The sequence below is a fragment of the Silurus meridionalis genome, chromosome 7, assembly GCF_014805685.1.
Source record: "Silurus meridionalis isolate SWU-2019-XX chromosome 7, ASM1480568v1, whole genome shotgun sequence".
Taxonomy (NCBI): Eukaryota; Metazoa; Chordata; class Actinopteri; order Siluriformes; family Siluridae; genus Silurus; species Silurus meridionalis.
This window is the reverse complement of record NC_060890.1, coordinates 13,328,366-13,341,878: the sequence shown is the minus strand read 5'-3', so window position 1 is coordinate 13,341,878 and position 13,513 is coordinate 13,328,366. Positions and strand designations below refer to the sequence as shown.

The 13,513-nt window shown below is 37.8% G+C and overlaps 1 protein-coding gene across 50 annotated transcripts in view; it reads right to left on the bottom strand.

The window, feature by feature from the left end:
• ablim1b (actin binding LIM protein 1b) overlaps positions 1–13,513 on the bottom strand; it is a 65,827-nt gene that overhangs the window by 41,197 nt on the left and 11,117 nt on the right. For 15 of the 50 annotated variants that reach the window (XM_046853235.1, XM_046853241.1, XM_046853239.1 and 12 more), the window contains exon 1: positions 8,222–8,572. The exons of 1 other annotated variant lie outside the window; for it this stretch is intronic. In XM_046853235.1, the coding sequence (XP_046709191.1) occupies positions 8,222–8,459 (238 nt within the window). In that variant the 5' untranslated portion in view covers positions 8,460–8,572. Of the gene's footprint in view, positions 1–3,373; positions 3,637–8,221; positions 8,575–13,513 lie in introns of those variants that run through there. 34 more of the 50 variants (XM_046853236.1, XM_046853257.1, XM_046853274.1 and 31 more) reach the window with 5 other exon arrangements.

Here is a 13,513-nt window from a genome sequence, read left to right as displayed (position 1 = left end):
ACTTTATTAGAAATCATTTATTCATGTTAGATGTTACCATGGAACTGTTTCTTTAACAAGACAGCATGTGCTGCAGATTTAGCAGTACTGAGATCACCCACTTATGCAAATCATCATATGGACCGGGATCTCCTCAAGCATTATATGTTACTCATACTCAGAGAATAAAACAAGACGGTGTGAGAAAACTACACAACTCCGATGATCATACAGGCACGATAAGTATGAGTTGAGTAATAGTAATGAGCCGGTTATAACATCACAGGTGCACAATCTTCCTTTGACAGACAGAGCAAAATATCAGCGAGTAGCTTTACATTATCGAAATGCACATAAAAAGGTTTCTAATACAGCATATCGTGTTGCACCCTCACTAAAAGTAACAGAAATAACTGCCCAATGTTTTTGGCTATGGTGTTTCATCCTTGTATTCTATGTAGAGTATACATACAATTCGAATCTTTCCTGCGTTTTCCTGTTTATAAAATGATCATCACTTCTTCAAGCACACTTATACATCTGCTTTGTACAATCCTGTTCTTCTACCAGTCAGATCATATCTTGGCCAATGTGTATAGTGAATCAGGCAGTGTGATTTGGACTACCGAACTACTGAAAAGTTGCTCTGGTACTCTATTACTTGTCCAACCCTGAATCCGGACCTGTTAACATGTACTGAGACTTTGCGTGTTTAAAGATCCTGCCTCTCTAATATATATTTAATATAATATACTATATTCTGTTGTATAACCTTTTTTCTGTCTAATTGATCATTTCCCATGTTAGCACTGTGCTAAGTAAATCCAAGCATTAGTTCACCTCTGATTTCTCCACTGAACTAAAAATTAATCTCTTCACTCACACTACACAGCTCTGACCTCACAGGACACAACCAACTTATTCAATCTGCCAAACTGATTAGCTGCTTCACTAGACATAATTGGGTTGAAGTGAAGAAGCACTCTTTTAAAGCCAAAGCATATGATTTGAATCTGGTACTAAATGTATTAAGCATGTTCTATAATGTATCTTATCAGTACAGTAAGTTTGAGTGAAGCTAACAGAATCTGAAGTTCCTTCAGAGGAGATCACATTAAACATGCTGAATGGAGAGAAACTGAAAAGACAAGGTAATGTAAATACAATCAGGCAGAACTGCATAAAAAGGATACAGGCCTTTTATCATCTGCGGAAGGAGAAAAGTAGGAATGGGTTTTAAACTGTTTGTGGAAAGATTATTCAGTCAAATATAATGGCACATGGACGAAAGATACAAATGTCAGAGAATTGTAAGCTAATGTGCAGCACTGAAGCAATGGACAAGGTGACAAGGTCCTGAATTTATGGACATGAACTGACTGCATTAGAACCTGAGAAACACACAAACTTGCCCAGTTTTGAACACTTCACCCCAGTTTCAGTTGGGCAAGAATGAGTTTCACAAATATTCTCGACCGTTCTGTTTTTCTTTGTCCAGCTCAAGATGATAAAAGTGATAAAAGTTTTCATTCACTTCATGTAATGAAAACCACTGACATCCTACAAAACAAGTCCAATCGAAAAGATGGGCAAAAAGCCTGTTCCTTACGCATGAGGATTAAACACTGTGACCCCAAAGCATGGAGGACAAGCGTCACCTCACTATTTAAACATTCACACAGATATAGCCGAAACAGCACTTTGTGCTTAGGTCTTAGTTTACTGTTTACAAAGCATTAACTTTATATGTGACTGGCAAACAGCTATTATTTTACCCTCTCTTAATGTTGTGTAACAGGACTGCATTATTAAAAACCACAGTTTTATCACCGTTGGATCACATACTCAATTATCAGTACTGTGTGTCTTACAGGAGTCCAAATTTCCTCCATCATGCACTCTGATATCATAAGAGTATGTGGCGTCTAGAAGCTTCTAGAAACTGTGTGAGGCGCCAATGCTCTGCAAAATATGTGAACCTGATAAGCAAGAATAAGCTTGATTATTATCATTATTATTGTGTATTATTGTTTACGACATCTTGAAGACTAAGTATATGCATGCATTAAATCTATTTTATTGAACTACTGAATTAAACCTCATACCTATTTTACATCGATCAAATATATACCTTTTATTCATGTTGCGTGTGCTGTGAATGCTAATGTGCTGGCATGATCCTCACACACATATGTTTCAAGTTCCTGCCAAATCTATGTATAACTGAAAGAACAAATGTGTGTTAAGTTGAAATATGTGCATTTTTTTTTGCAATGTGTCTAAATAATTTGTGTTTAATGGGGCCTAGGTGTTTGTTTGTGTATTAGGTATGATTTTGAGCTACAGTATGATTCACACATGTAGTATACTCTCACCAGCAGACCACTCTTGCCTGGTTGCCATGGATACCATGATGGGCTAAATACATTATTGAGCCTATTCTCTCTCTCTCTCTCTCTCTCTCTCTCTCTCTCTCTCTCACACACACACACACACACACACACACACACACACACACACACACACATACATACATACCGCACAAATCATTTAAGAGCTTCTCATGACTCATGATCTACTTTTGTAGTATTCCTGAATCATCCACTTTGGCACAGTGTTCTTATAAAATCCGCCCGGCATCCTAACTCTTTCACCTTGCTAAGGCATCCTAACTGAATCATCTACTAATTTCAGCAACATTGTATGGTAAAGAGTGTGCTTTTCTCTGAATCACATGCCAAACATTCTCACCAACTCAGAACCTCTTTGTGCATGTTTTAAGTAATTCAAGGCTATTCAATTCTTAAATACTCTTACACAACATTCTTGCTGGAAATAGCAGTCCTGCTACATGCACGGTGTTTTTTCTCTTTATGTGGTCTGAATCAGGTGTTGTTAAAGAAGGCAGGTACAGAGGCATTTGTAAAAGCATTGTTAAGTACTTAACAGCTGTTTCCGTTCTACTCGCTAGTGCAGTTTCACACACACCAGAGATTGCTGAGATTTTGTCTGGTCCCCACTGACAGACACACACTGAAAAGGTTCAGTATACACTTTTGCATACATACAGATGCAGCAGAATGCACCCACACTTTAATTCTGTCCATGTTAGACCCTTCCTTAAATTTGAACTCTAAGACCAGTTAATAGTGAATTACAATTCTAGCTACACTAGTATCTATTATATTAATAGTAACAAATTCCTATAACAATACACAACACTAACCTACAACATTGACCAGAAAAGCATCCTCATCAAAGCCATGTGTATACAGACAGCATCCTACCCGCATGCACACTAAACACACCCACTCTCCTCCGACAGGAAGTATCCTCTGCACATTCACATACTCTCTGGCCTATGAATAAAACTGGTGTGAACACCATTAACTACCTTTCTCCTTCACCATGACCATTGGTTCCTTCTGGGGCTTGAAAGAAGAGAGACGCTTCTGCTGGTGCTGCTGCTGCTGCTGTCTGTTTTCGCTGGGTCTTCCTGCACTTTACCTCTCAGTCCAAATGAGAAAGACACAGTGAGAGAGAGCGAGAGAGAGAGAGAGAGAGAGGAGAGAGAGAGAGAGAGAGAGAGAGAGAGAGAGAGTGAAAGCCAATATTCAAAGAGAAATAAGGGAAGGCTGAGGAACTGAGAGAGAGAGAGAGAGAGAGAGAGAGAGAGAGAGAGAGCGACAGAGAGAGAGTGCCAGTCCTGTCAGCCAAGGCAGTCAGTCAGCACTGTGTGAATGCTCATTTGGTTTCTGATTCTTGAGCCTTCCCCTTTTTTGATAGTGTGTGTGCGTGAGAGTGTGTGTATGTGTGTTTGAAGACTCTGCCGTCGCTGTGCTGAAATAACCAGGTTGCAGCTGCTGTTGTGACAAATGCAGATTCCATAGTCATAATCCCTCCCAGTTAGAGACACCACCTTAAATTCTTCAAAAGGACAGAGAGGGGAGGGCAGTGTGCAGCACATGTGACTCGGTTTTATATTCACTGCTACTCTCTCTCTATCTCTCTGTTTCTGTTTGTATTTCTATCTTTCTTTTTTAGCTGCTTTTTACCCTTCATTGTCCAGATTCTATTTTGTACAACAAACATCATCTGCACAGAGACTAGAGTCTTTTATCAGTAAACTACGCACCCTGGTAGCTTTTACACACTTTTCCGCGACACAAATACAACTCATAGAGTTGCATCAGTTGTTGTGTAAATTGATGGATAACATTGAATATGCTGATATGGCCTCAAAAAGAATATTCAAACGTAAATACATCAGACCATCTGTGCTATAGCGATATACTGAGCACTTTTTAAGAGACTGACAGAGCCTGGTCTGGTCTATTGTGGCACCGTGGCAGTAGATTATAGGATTACTGGGTGTACAATTGAGTTTGCAATTCGATTGAGAGGTGTTATTAATACCCAACTGCTGTGCTGTGCATCTCTAAGGGGGAATTGTATGCTGAGGGAATGAGCCAGTTCTGAGGAATTATGAACAGCATATCCCACTCAGGGAAAATGGGTAAGATTCCTGCTCCCAAACCTTTGTCACTGTTCTACATTTAAGACAAATATTAGTTGTTCTTGAGCTAGGAGAATTGCTACAGCCCCAGCAACAAAATGACACTGGGCTGCATAACTATTTACACAATTGGCAATTAAAAAGAAGCAGGTAGAAAAGATGCAGATGTAAAAGTGATATTGAAATGATTTACACCCACTCACTTTCACTTACTCCTTCATCAATGGCTTGGACCACAAAGGATCTGCAGCCTATCATGGAAAGATAATCGCGTTGGGACGCAAATCCATTGTAGAGCAACACACACACACACGCACACTCACACTCTCACACACACACACACACGTTCACATCTAGCTGTAATTTGTCTTACTCAGTCCACCTGGTGGCACATTTTTGGACAGTGGGGTGAAAGGTGATAACCCACTGGGAACCCATGCAGACATTGAGAGAACATGAAGAGAGGCTGCACACAGTCAGTCAGTCAGCCAACACCAGGATCAAACCATGATTCTGAAGCAGAGACAGGACCACTGCTGACAACAGATTACACTAATAAAATACACATTAATATACACACTAATAATAGCTAATAAGCTGCTAATTTCTTAAATGCCTATTGTACTAAATACTTACTTATGAACTCTGTTCATAAACTCTGCTTTATACTGTTACAAAACAATTAGAGACCTTCTGTAGTCATAAATGTTTTTATATTAAAAGTTTACAACAGCATGAGAAAAAGCTAATTATTTTGTATATCACCTGTCTGGATTCTGTTACTGTACTTATACCACAGTGATTACAATTTATAATAATAAACACATCTGATTTGTTGAACTTCTGATTAGTTTGAATTAAAATTCTAGCAAGGCCTTTAACCCTCAACTGCTCAGCTGTATAAATGAGATACTTGTAAGTAGCTCTGGATAAGTGTGTCTGCCAAATGTTGTAAATGTAAATGTTACCCGTTTATAGTTAGATGAAATGGTATAGAACATCCATGTGACGTGTTGATTCCTGTTTCTTTTAAGAAATCTATGCACATCAACACAATTTGTTTATATCTGATTATTAGATTTTCATGTGGAGCATCCACCCTACAGGTCCCTAAAAAAACAATAATGTATTAACGCATTATTATGAACCTATTGTCTATGTTACTGTCGAACCTGCTGTCAGTGCTGTGATATTATGGATCTTAATATGTTTCTGAATGGTTATAATGGTAGTTTAATGGAATATAAGGCTCCAAGTTATTTCTCATTGCTTATTTACTTTCCTTCTGATGTCAATCAACTATTAAGAGGGCCATATTGGTTCTGACTTACCTAATGGGAACCAGTTTCTGTTAACATGTGTCATAATTCCTATTACATGCTGTAATGCTGTAGACTGTCATGCATTTTCTTAATGCAATTATACTATTGTTTTTCATCAGAGATGTTATCAAAGCCAGATATAAAAATATGTAAATTCCTTGATAGAGTATGTTTCATGTTACTTCATATATGAAAACAAATATTAATTAGCCAGCTATAAATAAAATCAGGTATTTGCATTAACTTTAAACCTTTAACTGTTTTGTGATAAAAAAAAAAAAACCCTCCATGATTTTACTTAATGTGCTAGAAAACACCTAGCGCTGGTACTCAGTGGTTATGCTCATAACCTCTTGAAAACACAGACTGGTTCTTAAAAAGGTTTGCTGGTATCCAGAAAGCGTATTAACCCCTGCATCTGGTACATCTGTATTGCTATAGCATAAAGTCACAGCTAATGCACAGCAGGTATATTTGAAGGTGTCAGAGCAGATGAGCTGAATTTCAAACAGATCTGAGTGTATGTACATGTGTGTGTTCAGGTTATAGAAAAGCTGCTGTATGCATTTTAGAGTAAAAACCGGACTATGCTTAAACAAGAGGCTTCTAAAATTACAAATAACCACTTAACCGCTTAAATGCTTGCTAGATGTGCTGATCCAGCAAACTGCAATTTATTATTCATAGTAAGTATGAACTCATAATGCAGCAGTAGCTAAAGAGAAGCAGTGTACAGGTATTTATAAAATTCTTATTTCGGGGGTTTCCTCTTAAAGGTAGACTGTTGATTTAGTCATGCGTGAGGGCAGAGACTCCACTCTGCTGGTAAATGATTGATCGGATGAATGGAGATATGAGCGCAGTAATGTGCTGGTTCTATTCTTCGAGCCTGCTTCATTGGAGTGTATGCGTCAAACAGTAACAACACAGGCCTGTGCATCCATGTGAGAGGCGCTGCAGTGCTGAAATTAGCTGTCACGTGGAGTTGGACAATACTAAGCTCTGCTGGACTACAAGCTTCTTATTCAAATATTCATTAGGAAAGCTAGCAAAAAACTGGGAAATGCAGAATAAGACTGCTGAGGTATTAGTGAATGCTATATGGTGTTTGAGCGGTCATCACTGATGCTTCACAGCTCAGGTTACTCTCACTGCAGAATTTCAGATGTGCCAGTTCCTTTCTTCTCATAAACACACAGCAGTAGGGGGACTGGAAGTTCAAAAACTTCCTCTAGGTTTGAATGAGTGTATGAACGAGTGTGTGTTGCCCTGTGATGGACTAAATTTTCATCCAGGTTGTACAAAAATCAACCCATTCAATGGTTTTATGAAGCAAAGAAAAAACAGAATACAGAACATTTGTTTGACACTGGATACGGTTATTGTTAAGTTTTAACACCTGAGTTCTCACAAATAAAACACCTCAATTGTCAAAAGTTATTCTTTCTATCTGGATACAATCCATAGCTTTTACTTCTCCATAACACCAAGAAACCCACGGCATTTTAATCAACAGATTCCTTGGAAGCTATAGAAGTACAAAAACAGCAGGTGACCCCCAACCCATGTCTCAAAATATTATTCAGCATATCTATAGCGTGTGATGTATTTACCACAAAAACACAAGGAGAACAACCTCATCAGCTGTGGTGACCACATTTCCCATACCGCATCCGCTGCTGTAATGCAATACTCTTCTTCAGCAGAAAAGCTTTAAATGAAGCTGTGATTGTTATTTTATACTTTTTCTAAAAGTGAATTCCAAACATTCTGACTGAAAAAGTGATGTTTTTCAGGTTCATGCCAGACAAAACATTTTTCTGTATGTTTTTCAGGTACATTCAAGACAAAACATAAGAAACATAGTAATAAACAATAATAAACAAATAATAAACAAAGCATGTGTCGTGTCTTGTCTAAAACAGTTCTTCACAGGACTCAACTTAAAACTTATGCAAATAAACCTCACTCAGCCCTTAGTGACACTCATAACAAAATGTAGAAATATGGATCTTTTGCAACAAAACATTGAGTTTAGTTAATACATGGTACTGTATTGGACCATTCTTTCATACTTGAGGTAAATAATAAAATTGCTATGGTCAATTTTATGATGCACTATTCTGTCACAATATCAAATATCAAATCATTACAAAATTTTATACCTGAGAAGAATAATACCAGGAATTGTGCCGTTAATGTAAAAAGTGAACTATTAAAATACTATTAAAATTATAAAACAATTTCGACATGAATACTAAAAAAACAACACTAATGTGTGCTTAAAAAAATGTGGCCTCAAAATGAAAACTTAACATGTAGCTTTAATCTTTTATCGTCTCCAAAGTGTATATTTAATATTGCTCTATTTTATTGGACATTTTCCAAAAGTAAGCTCTCTTACCAGCTACTTTGTGAGGTGGTGCCATCTTCTCCAGGATCACATACTTGCTTGGGTCAAGGAAAGGCAGTTGCTCCATCATTGACTGTTTGGGAATTAGGTAGAGTACCTCAGCTACGTTCCCGTCCTCAATGATAGACATGCGGCGCACAGAGTTCTTGCGCTTGACCTGGTCCTGAATAATGATGTCGTCGCTGTGGCTGGAGCCACACAGCTTGCCCAAAGAGCTCAGTTTGGGCATGGTGAGGTTTAACAAATGATGCAGTGGTAACACCACATAACACTTGAATACAATTCAGTACACCAAGACTATAGTGTGAAGAGGGCAAAGCCACATGAGGTGCATGTAGTGATTCTCCTTAGATTTGAAAGGATGCTAAATTTATTGGCAAAGCAGCTCTGAGCTGCTACCATGAGCTCATTCCTAGATTCTATAAGCAGCTTAGGTCTGATGTATTTTTAGTGACTATCTTCCCATGAGGACTAACAGAGCACCTGGGCCAGCTCGAGTCATGACTGATGACTTGGTGTCCACACACAAGCAGCACTTCTCTGAGAAAGACACAACCAATTCTTAGGTCTTTCATTTGAGGGCTCTTTATAAGGATTGCAAAGCTGCGTATTCTAATGTCATTTTTCCTTACAGCTGACCGCTTTTTATTTTTAAAAATCTACACAAAGCTGAAAGTTGTCCAAATTGTTGGCTGTTTAGGATCAACATAAACCTATGAGTATTGATACTACTAATAATAATAATGATAATAATTATAGTGTATTTCTTTGGTTTATGCTAGTCTTAGTAGTAGTAGCAGTAGTAGTAGCAGTAGTAGTAGTAGTAGTAGTAGTAGTAGTAGTAGTAGTAGTGCTCTTGACAAAATAAATAAATATGAAACTTCTAGGCAAACAAAAATACTGTTCAAATTATTAAAAGCATAAACTCTGTTGATCTGTTGTTACTACCCCATATATACAAACTCGATTCCAAAAAAATTGGGACACAACAAATTGTGAATAAAAACATTATAGAATGATGTGGAAGTTTCAATTTTTAATATTTTATTCAGAATACAACATAGATGACATCAAATGTTTAAACTGAGAAAATTTATCGTTTTAAGGGAAAAAATAAGTTGATTTAAAATTTCATGGCATTAACACATCTCAAAAAAGTTGGGACAAGGCCATGTTTACCACTGTGTGGCATCCCCTCTTCTTTTTATAACAGTCTGCAAATGTCTGGGGACCGAGGAGACAAGTTGCTCAAGTTTAGGAATAGGAATGTTGTCCAATTCTTGTCTAATACAGGCTTCTAGTTGTTTAACTGTCTTAGATCTTCTTTGTCGCATCTTCATCTTTACGATGCGCCAAATGTTTTCTATGGGTGAAAGATCTGGACTGCAGGCTGGCCATTTCAGTACCCGGATCCTTCTTCTACGCAGCCATGATGTTGTAATTGATCCAGTATGTGGTCTGGCATTGTTATGTTGGAAAATGCAAGGTCTTCCCTGAAAGAGATGAAGTCTGGAGCATATGTTATTCTAGAACTTGGATATACCTTTCAGCATTGATGGTGCCTTTTCAGATGTGTAAGCTGTCCATGCCACACGCACTCATGCAACCCCATACCATCAGAGATGCAGGCTTATCCTCTTTAGTCCAGATGACATGGCGTCCCAGTTTTCCAAAAATAACTTAAAATCTTGATTCGTCTGACCATATTCCACTTTGCCACAATCCATTTTAAATGAGCCTTGGCCCAGAGAAAACGCCTGCGCTTCTGGATCATGTTTAGATATGGCTTCTATTTTGACCTATAGAGTTTTAGCCGGCAACGGCGAATGGCACGGTGGATTGTGCTCACCGACCGTTTTCTGGAACTATTCCTGAGCCCATGTTGTGATTTCCATTACAGTAGCATTTATGTATGTGATGCAGTGCCGTCTAAGGGCTCAAAGATCACGGGCATCCAGTAAGGTTTTCTGACCTTGACCCTTATGCACAGAGATTCTTCCAGATTCTCTGAATCTTTGGATGATATTATGCACTGTAGATGATGATAACTTTAAACTCTTTGCAATTTTTCTCTGAGAAACTTCTTTTTGGCATGGGGGGAATTGGTGATCCTCTGCCCATCTTGACCTCTGAGAGACACTGCCACACTGAGAGGCTCTTTTTTATACCCAATCATGTTGCCAATTGACCTAATAAGTTGCAAATTGGTCCTCCAGCTGTTCCTTATATGTACATTTAACTTTTCCGGCCTCTTATTGCTACCTGTCCCAACTTTTTTGGAATGTGTAGCTCTCATGAAATAAGCCAATATTTGGCATGACATTTCAAAATGTCTCACTTTCAACATTTGATAGTTTATCTATATTCTATGGTGAATAAAATATAAGTTTATAAGATTTGTAAATTATTGCATTACTTTTTTATTCACAATTCGTTCAGTGTCCCAACTTTTTTGGAATCGGGTTTGTAGACATTGCAAATTTATAATGACAAAAAGATTGTCAGGGAATTTCAACAATTAAAGATGTTGGTAAATAATGTGTTAATGTGGCTAAAACTACATTTAATTACATTTGCCCTTAAAAGCAAACTGAACTGCACTGGGTTCAGCCATATTGAGAAATGTCAACGGTGTCACAAATAAAAACCTGCATAAACTGGTTTGAATTATCTTTGCCCCTTCCCAGTTAAAATATACTTTTTATTTTCTTGTACATATTAAAAAAATAAAAGGAAACAGTTTAAAATGATAAAATATAACGTTTGAAATGATTTCAGGAAAAGCACAGTGACTCTGTTCATGCTCAGATCAGTAATAAAGTGCACCAACAAGCATCCACATTTTCTATATCCACAGCTATCCACAATATATCCACAACTTGGAATTTCACCAAGACAGCCACCTTGACCCTGGGTCATTAAGCGCCATTGCGGAGCTGCTGTACAGCTACCGTGAACAACCTCATTTAAAATAGACTCTTTTATGTGGCAATGATTTGTGCAAGGCCCAGATCATAGACATATAAATCATAAAACCCTTTTCTTCAGCAAAACCCTGACAACATTTAATTGTTAAAACAATTTACCCAGAGACCTCCTTCATCTGGCTCATTAAACTACTCATATAATAATATTGTTCTCAGCAAGATTTTTGTAAAATCTGTTCTACCACATACAGGAAATGGTAAAAAGGCCTTACGACACACGCACACATACACACACATGATGTCAAATGGATTATATAAGGCAACACAAAAAGTAATTTTAACCTGATGTAAGCCAGTGTGCAAAAATACTTCAAAAAGAGAGAAAGCTCCGCTGATCTAAATCCAATATAGAAATAAGCGGAGGTTATCGTTTTCGGCGGGGGGCAGGGGGTGGGGGTTAAACCATAATTAAGCTATGATTAGCTATTCACAAGTTGACTCTCTCTTTAGCCCTTTTATTTTATTTTTTTTTTTTTTTTACATTCGATACCAATGTAACCAACATGGGTTAACCTGGGTTTTTCTAATTGTCACCCACAGACTGTACTGTTACGCTGCTAATAATTAGTATGAACTGTAAAAACCAATGACATGGACCTGGAAACACTCTGACTTATCATGATGCTTAATTATAGACTATTATCCAGGTAACCTTTTCCCAGACTACTCATAGGGTTAGACTGTGCAGATTATATAGAATCCATGTCTCAGACATCAAGAGGTTGTGTTAACTCATTCACAGGTTTCCAAGTCGATTACACAAGCAAATGCCAGTGTAAAATATTATATGAATATTTAATACATTTGTGAAGTCATCAAATAGCAAATTGTAAAACATGTTTGAGATCATACCATTGACTAAACTACATTTATTAATAACTCCAATATGTTTAAAACTGCTGAAATCACACACACATACGCACGCACACACACACACACACACACACACACACATGCACACACACACACACACACACACACACACCTTTGATGGTCAGGATGACTAGCATACCACACACAGTAATAGGGACAGCAGGTCCTGTGTCCACTTGGATATGTTGAGTCATTTAGCTACTGCTGACCCCCACAAGTCCCTGACACACAAGGTTAAATAAACACAAAAGCATAAAAGTTATTTAGACGAGAGGTGATGAATCCTCTAAATTGTGTTTGCACACAACCATGCTCATGCATATTAATTTTCTAATTGGTTCTGCCTTAGTAATCTTTTTTTATATTTAAGCCTAAATTCATAATCCCCGAGTCTTAAAAACATGTGTTTTATCTATGGAATCAGTGACCAGACATGAACTAAATAAGGAACAAGCCACTCAGTCGTCACAAAGAAAAACATGCAATATGATCTGTGTTGGAATCAGCCTGCAGTCAGATTTCATTTATAGATTGTTTTTAGATGCAAGTTCAGCAACTCATTTTTAGAAGCAATTCAGCATTCTATGGCTCATCCAATTATTACCTTTTCCACTCACAAGAGAACCTTCAAACCTATTTTAAAAAGTGTGAGATCTGAGAACTGTTACACAACTATATGTGGGAGTTTCCTACGGCACAATGTAAAAATAATAACACCCATGCAGTTTTACCTGTCTTCCAGAACATATTATACCATCCAACTCACAGCATGTATATAGAAGTGGGCCCACTGTCTATCAATGACAATAATTATATGTGAGATGATGGATGCAGAGTTTAATAGTGTTTAGCTACAACGGTTTTGTTGGAATTATGATGAGCAATGTATTATGGTATCTACTGCTACAGTTTTTTAAACCGTGCATGTGATGAAAATATTTCCTTCAATTGTTCATCTGTTTTTGTTCTGTATTAACAGAGTTTTATGTTGAAGCAGATAGCCAGCTTTTTGCAGTGAATCAGTGAGAAACAGCTTAAAATTGAGGCCGAGATTCTGGAACTAGCACCGACAGTGCTGATGGGAAGTCGCTATGAATTATAATTTCAATATCTGCGAGGTCAGCAGGATCAAGCAGCTAGCACAGCAATGTTCTCCTCAGCTTGTTCTTATGTACTCTGACTGTGTATTTTGATGGATAGCACTTCGAATGTGCCATCAAACCCATGCTGTTCTTCCAAAACCACATACTTGACTCTGGTCACTGCAGGTCGGTGTTTTATTGTTTACAAAACACAATGTATGAAAAGCTGAAAGAGCTTTTGTTTGTGATGAGCCTTGTTAACCTGTCACACAACGAAGTGCACAATGTGCTCCAGAAATAACACATCACACATCAATCCTCTTTCTTGTTCCACCTGAGCC